Below are 7,867 nucleotides of genomic sequence, written 5' to 3' on the forward strand. Positions count from 1 at the left end.
ATTTTTTTTATAAAAGTGTAAAATCAAAATTATATATCTATCATAAAATTTTATAAATATAAATTTATAATAGTAAAAAAATAATTAATTTAAGAATTTATTCAAAATTTTAACTCTACAGCACTTTCATAAATGTTCAAAATTTCAATTTTAACTATGCTAACATTTAATATAAATTTTCACTTTCAAAATAAAGGAAGCCCATTTTTATTAAGGCCCAGTAAGAAGTAATTGGATTATAATTGATGGTATAAATTCTTCTTCTCTCATTGATTAGGGTTTGATTAACTGCTGCCTGCCATTGAAAGAGAAACTCAATTCATTCGATTTCAGAGATCAAAACATAATGGGGCATTCAAATGTCTGGAACTCTCATCCAAAAAATTACGGTCCTGGATCTCGCACCTGGTAACTTTTCATTTTCTTCAAATCTTCCCTTACCTTAACAAATGATTCCTCAGGTTGTTGTTTCTATGAATATGATCCACACATTTGACCTTTACTCATGCGCATTGTAGCTTATATGTTTCAGGATTGTGTTCTATAATTGATTTAGAGATGAACTTACTTTACTTCCTCTATATTCGTGAATTAGAAGCAAATTCATGTGAAAAAAAGCATAAAAAGTTTTAATTGAAGTGGGGATCTTGACCCTTCAAACTTTCTGGACTATAGAGCTGAATTCATACAATGGGTTGGGTCGGTTGATTAGAAAGATCACTTCTTTGGAAAAATAAAGAATTATTTCAGAATACCCAGCTCCCCAAACCTTGAAAATGGCCAATACAATCTTATTGTTATCTTTCTTTATTGATCAATGAGATTTATTTAAATTATGCTTTACAGGTTCAGACAAGGTAATAACCACAACTTTTTGAATGTTGAAAGTTTTTATCTCTTCATACTTTGTTTGTACTTTTGTTTATCCTTTCTTTTGATTGCCAAAGCATATTTCAATTTGCAGCCGAGTTTGTGGAAACCCTCATGGTTTGATTAGGAAGTATGCACTTATGTGCTGCAGGCAGTGTTTCCGCAGCAATGCTAAGGAAATTGGTTTCATTAAGGTACTTCATTGAATTTCTATCCAAAACCCTAATTCCATATGTGAGTGATCAAAATGTTAATTCTGATTGATTTCTATTGAGTTTTTGCAGTACAAGTGATTTGAAGACACAAATGAAGATTTAGTTGCATGATTTTCATTAATCCTTGTTAGATTTGAATGTTTGATTGGATTGGATTGTGATTTAGTTTAATGAACTTATGGTTTTTTGTTCTACTATTAACTCGGGATTATGATCATTGTTATAATTATTAATGGTGATTAGCTCTGCAGTTCAATAACTTCTATATTGTTATCAGTCAGTTTCAGATTTTGAAAGTGGAGAAATAATCATGTTATTTTAAGTATGTGTTTTAAGCTTAAAGGTCTTTATGAATTAAGCAGAATTCATTTCTTATCTTTATGAAATGAAGTGGGAAAATAAAGAAAGGGTGATGGCTAGAACATAGGGTTTGATTTTAGTTACTTAATCTAATCAAATGGATTATTTGTAATCAAAATGTTTTGAAATACATCAAATTATATTATATATATATTAATAAATTTAATATCATTTTTCATTTAAATTCAGTTTCTCTTCAATTTAAAGTGTTTATTGATTTAAAAATAAAATAGAAATTGTATTTGTTCAATTATAAGGCACTTAATATTTGTTATCATTTTGTTCATGATTGTACAACAAATAAATTATTTTCATTTTAAACACTTATTTAAAATTGTTATGTTGTTTGTATATATGTATTTTGTTAAGTTAATTAATTATTTTAAAGTTAATTAGTCATATTAAAAAAAGTTAAAACAAATTATATAATAATAAATATTTTGAATGAAAAATTAATTCTCTACCGTAATCTTGACATTTTCTTTAACTTAAAACGTTTTAAGTGGGTGAGAATCGAACTCATAATATTTATTTTTTTATATACCACTATGAACTATTTAACTTACTATACCACTATGAACTATTTAACTTACTAGTTAATTAGATATATTTGATTATTAGATATATAAAGTTGAATATATAATATTGAGTGAAATATATCTCATGAGTATAACTTTTAATTTTTGTGATTTAAAGATATATTGTTTTTAATGATTGTGTTTTTAGTTAAAACAAAGTTCAATATTTGTTTAGTGTTGGTTTTTGCTTGTTTAGGATTAGAGTTTTAAAACTCGGCCTATCGACAAATCCGGTGAACTGATCGTCAAACCGGGCTGGGTTGATGAAAAAATCAGAAATGCAATCAACTTAGTTAAATCCAGTTAACCCATCAGTTGGATCGGAAATCCGTTAACCCGGGTTAACACAACGTGTTTATCCCGTTTTAAAAAAAAATAAATATTTTTTTTTCTTTTCCACTTATCACTCTCTTAGTTTCCCTCTTTACATATTTTTAGTTCCATGTAGGTAGATTATCGATTTATAGTTCTAGACACTGAGAATGACAAACTCTTTTAATTCACCTCAAGCTCTATCTTCTATCTAAAATAACTGATTCCGCTTTTATCAGACTAAAAATCGATTTAAGGTGGTATTTTGGTATTGTAACTCATCACTTAAATCTAGTTTCTTATCCAAATAAAAGCATAATTATTAAAAAAAATCGAAGGTTATAGTTTGATTTGAAGTCTTGTTCATCGCATAATCTAGTTAAGTCTTTTTTATTTCAATTTCTTTTAAATTATTGTCATCATTTTTTTGGGTCAAAATTTAATGAATTTTTACTATTTTTATATTATTTTATTATTATATGAAATACACTGGTTGATTTTTCGGTTGAACCAGTAATCCAGTCTTTTCATCCGATTGATAATCGGGCCGAATTTCAAAACTATGGTAAATAAAACTCTATTTGAATAATGAGAATAAATTGGAGAGCCAAAATAGAAATGATTTAGTGGATTTTAATTGGAAAGTGACCCAAGTGAAGGGGAAATTTGATGAAATGGCCCCCATAACAGGGGAAATTCCAAAAAGGGCCCCCGCCTACTAAAGTTGGCAAAAAGGGCCATTTTGCCCTGCGAAATGTCGGAAATACCCCTTCGGCGCCATTTCTTACGCTCAAAGACGCGAATTACCAATCACGCGATTTAATCTAAATCGCGTGAGTTCATCACCGCGATTTAAATGAAACGCGTGATTGGTAATTCGCGTTTTTAAATGTACGTGAATTACCAGCCACGCGTTTCTTCTAAATCGCGGTGATGAACTCACGCGATTCAGATTAAATCGCGTGATTGGTAATTCGCGTCTTTAGTCGTATATATAATTTTTCGGCCCTAATTTTAAACAAAACCACCCCGATTCTCCCTCCCACTCCGACTTCCAAAACCACGTCTTCTCAACTGCCGACTTCCTTCAACATCGATCAAGATCATCGTTCACTCAACATCGTTCCTCGTTCAACGTCATCGACTTTCCACTCTATTCGACATCATCGTCTTTTTCCGCCGTCTATTCGACATATTCCGGTAAGTTTAGGGCTTTCAGTGTTAGGGTTTAGGGTTTAGAAGTGTATTATGCCGTCTATATTGATTTATATTGATGTATTTAGGGTTTAGGGTTTGGTTCTCGTTTCGTTGATGTGTGTAAATGCTTTTAGTGTGTATATGACGAGTATTGTATGAATGTTCTTATTCTGCATGCATGCATTTCACGCTTATTCATTCATTTCTCGTTTAAGAAATGACATTTCCGTGTTTGTTATGTTCTTGTGAAGAAATGGTATTTCTGTGTTTTCTTTGACTGTGTAGGCTTAGGGTTTATCTGTTTTGTTGCTTTACTGCTTCATTTTCGTCTGTTCTTATTCTGCTTTACTGCTTTACGTTTAATAGAATGCCAATGAGACAGGATGAGTTGTTGATCTAAGAAATGACACATCATATGCTTAATGTCTTTAAACTGTCCATTACTGCACCTTAATGTATTACTGCACCTTAATCTATTAAGAAATTTGCAAGCATTTCTCAATGGTTAATTCGATTTGCTTATTCCCATCTTCTTCCTTGTTTTGTAGATGGAGTCCACTACAATACCCGAGTTTGCTGGGAGGGTATCCTGAAAAACCAATATGGGAAATATTGCTGCCAAGTTTGCCAAGATGAATCTAACTGAAAGGGTAGAGGAAACCCAATTCAGATTCTTATTCAAAGGGCACCCGTTACTGCGTTTCTCAGGAATGATTATACACCACATGCTCCTCAGGAAGTCCAGCTCAAATTCTATGGAGATGAAGTTCCTTGTGAATGGAGAAGAGCTGTGCTTCGGGATGAGGGAGTTTGCATTGGTTACAGGTCTCAATTTTGGGAGATTCCCTACTGAGCAAACAATTTTCAACCAGGTTGAAGAATCTCCAACTTTGGTTCTTAAATATTTTAAACGTATTCCACTTATTAGAATAGGAGACCTTCATTCAAAATTCCTGTCCTGCTCTGATAGGGAAGATGCATGGAAATTGGGGCTGGTATACCTTGTTTCCCATTATCTCTTTGCCCTTGACCCGAGGAGGATAATAAATATGAAACTCTTCAGCATGGTCGATGACATCGACACCTTCCTCAATTTTCCATGGGGAAAGGTGGCCTTTAGAGCAACCATGAAGGGTTTGACCAGAGACCTTGATCGCTACAGGAAGCTGTATCTGCAGAAGAAGGATGCCGCCTCGGGGAAGAAGAACAAAGACAAAGACAAAGATGTCGATGTTTCTTATACCGTATATGGGTTCGCACTAGCCTTACAAGTGTGGACTTATGAGGTGATCCAAACGTTTGTCCCCAATCTTGCAATTAAAACGACGCTTCAAACTGAAGAGCCTGTCTGCCCAAGAATAATACAGTACAAATCAAAGAGGAAGAGCACTGCCTCTGATCTTCACACTGCCCTGCAAGGCACGATTGTTAAGAAAATGGAATTGTCTGAAGAAGAGAAGATCTTATATGCTGGGGATGACTTTGAAGATATGGGAGGTAATGTTTATGATGTCTTTTTTGATCTTGACTGCAGAAAGAGGAAATTTGGAGATATTGACGATGGAGTTCCTCATAAAAAAACTGTCATGAGGAAGAAAAAAGACAAATTACTCCAGCCAAAGCCAAACCTTCCACAAGAAGAAGAACCCGCAACCCTACCCCCAGCACCAGCACCAGCACCAGCAACTCTTATTCTATCGAGAGCGCCACGAGTAGAAAAGACGAAGAAGAAGAAGAAGACGAAGACGAAGAATCCTCTCCCCCAACTCCAACAGCAACAACTCCCCACGATAGATGTAGATTGGATCAACTTTCGAAGGAGCTAAATGAATTCAAAACTGTAATGAGAAACGAAATGACTCTCTTTAAAACTGAAATGAGAAATGAAATAAGTCTCATCAAAACCGAAATGAGAGATGACATAATTCTCATTAAACGGATGTTAAAGCAACTACAGCAAGGGGAGAAAAAGAAGGAGAATGAAGAAGAAAAGGACGAGGGGGATTTTGAGGTGAACACTGAGGACAATGATGTGGTGATTTTGGAGAAAGACAATGCTGTGCTTGTGGAGGAGAATGAAGTTGAGGTATGTATTTCTTGTATTTCCTTGAATTTGGATAATTGGTGCATTTCTTGCATTTCGACTAATTGAAGGCTTTTCTGTTTATTGTAGGATGAACAAGAGGAAGACAATGATGTGCTGATTTTGGAGAAAGACAATGTTGGGCTTGTGGAGGATAATGAAGTTGAGGTATGTATTTCTTGCATTTCCTTGCATTTGTATAATTGGTGCATTTCTTGCATTTCGACTTATTGAAGGCTTTTCTGTTTATTGTAGGATGGACAGGAGGAAGACAATGTTGGGCTTGTGGAGAAAAATAATGTTGAGGAGGACAATGAAAATGAAGAGCAGACAGTTGAAGATGGTGTTAAAAATACTGAGGTATGCATTTCTTGCATTTGGTGCAATTCGCGCACTTTTCCTAATTCTTGCATTTGGACTAATTGAAGGGCTTTTCTGTTTATTGTAGGATGAACAGGAAAAAGACATTGTTGGGCTCTTGGAGAAAACCACTGTTGGGGAGGACAATGAAAATGAAGAGCAGACAGTTGAAGATGGGGAAAAAAATTTCGAGGTATGCATTTCTTGCATTTGGTGCAATTCGCGCACTTTTCCTATTTCTTGCATTTGGACTAATTGAAGGGTTTTTCTGGTTTTTGTAGGATGGGCCGTTGTTGGAGATGGAGAATGTTGGGAATTTGGAGGAGAAGACAATTGAAGATGGGGAAATAAATACTGAGGTATCCATTTCTTGCATTTCTTGCATTTGGTGCAATTCGCGCACTTTGCCTATTTCTTGCATTTGGACTAATTGAAGGGCTTTTCTGGTTTTTGTAGGATGGGCCGTTGTTGGAGATAGACAATGTTGGGACTTTGGAGGAGAAGACAGATGAAGATGGTGAAAAAAATACTGAGGTATGCATTTCTTGCATTTCTTGCATTTGGTGCAATTCGCGCACTATGCCTATTTCTTGCATTTGGTGCAATTCGCGCACTTTTCCTATTTCTTGCATTTGGACTAATTGAAGGGTTTTTCTGATTTTTGTAGGATGGGCCGTTGTTGGAGATGGAGAATGTTGGGAATTTGGAGGAGAAGACAGTTGAAGATGGGCAAAAAAATTTCGAGGTATGCATTTCTTGCATTTGGTGCAATTCGCGCACTTTTCCTATTTCTTGCATTTGGACTAATTGAAGTGCTTTTCTGGTTTTTGTAGGATGGGCTTTTGATGGAGATGGAGAAGACAGTTGAAGATGGGGAAAAAAATTTCGAGGTATGCATTTCTTGCATTTGGTGCAATTCGCGCACTTTGCCTATTTCTTGCTTTTGGACTAATTGAAGGGCTTTTCTGGTTTTTGTAGGAAATGGAGAATGTTGGGAATTTGGAAATGGAGAAGACAGTTCAAGATGGGGAACACAATACTGAGGTATGCATTTCATGCATTTGGTGCAATTCGCGCACTTTGCCCATTTCTTGCTTTTGGACTAATTGAAGTGCTTTTCTGGTTTTTGTAGGATGGGCTTTTGTTGGAAATGGAGAAGACAGTTCAAGATGGGGAAAACAATACTGAGGTATGCATTTCTTGCATTTGGTGCAATTCGCGCACTTTGCCTATTTCTTGCATTTGGACTAATTGAAGTGCTTTTCTGGTTTTTGTAGGAAATGGAGAATGTTGGGAATTTGGAGGAGAAGGTGGAGGAGCAGGTGGAGGAGCAGGTGGAGGAGCAGGTGGAGAAGCAGGTGGAGAAGCAGGTGGAAGATAATGAAGATGATGTTGAAGAGAAGGTTGAAGAGAAGGTGGAAGAGGAGGTGGAAGAGGAGGTGGAAGAGGAGGTGGAAGAGAAGGTTGAAGAGAAGGTGGAAGAGAAGGTGGAAGAGAAGGTGGAAGAGAAGGTGGAGGATAATGAAGATGAGGTAATTCTTGAATTTGGACTAATTGAAGGGCTTTTGTTGCCTAATTCAATGATTTCTTTGTAGGTGGACGATGATTTCGTTGTGCAGAGGGGTAGGAAGGGGGTGCAGAGGGGTAGGAGGAGGGTGCAGAGGGTGGAGGATAATGAATATGAGGTATGCAATTCTTGCATTTGGACTAATTGAAGGGCTTTTGTTGCCTAATTCAATGATTTCTTTGTAGGTGGACGATGATTTCGTTGTGCAGAGGGGTAGGAAGGGGGTGCAGAGGGGTAAGAGGGGGGTGCAGAGGGGTAGGAAGAGGGTGTAGAGGGGTAGGAGGGTGGTGCAGAAGAAGGTGGACGATCATTTCGTTGTGCAGAA

General features: G+C 36.0%; 1 protein-coding gene across 1 annotated transcript; it reads left to right on the forward strand.

The window, feature by feature from the left end:
• Nucleotides 1-277: 277 nt before the first annotated feature.
• Nucleotides 278-1,410, forward strand: LOC124919589 (40S ribosomal protein S29-like). Its single transcript, XM_047459894.1, has 3 exons — nt 278-408; nt 965-1,064; nt 1,155-1,410. The coding sequence occupies exons 1-3, from the start codon at nt 347-349 to the stop codon at nt 1,161-1,163; spliced, it is 171 nt and encodes a 56-aa protein (XP_047315850.1). The 5' UTR covers nt 278-346; the 3' UTR covers nt 1,164-1,410.
• The last annotated feature ends 6,457 nt before the right edge of the window (nt 1,411-7,867 follow it).

Source organism: Impatiens glandulifera, chromosome 1, assembly GCF_907164915.1.
Source record: "Impatiens glandulifera chromosome 1, dImpGla2.1, whole genome shotgun sequence".
NCBI lineage: Eukaryota > Viridiplantae > Streptophyta > Magnoliopsida > Ericales > Balsaminaceae > Impatiens > Impatiens glandulifera.

Coding starts and splice junctions, on each gene's coding strand:
- LOC124919589 (XM_047459894.1), top strand. CDS start 347: ATGGGGCATTCAAATGTCTGGAACTCTCATCCAAAAAATTACGGTCCT. Junction 409..964: donor GGTCCTGGATCTCGCACCTG/GTAACTTTTCAT, acceptor TTCAATTTGCAG/CCGAGTTTGTGGAAACCCTC.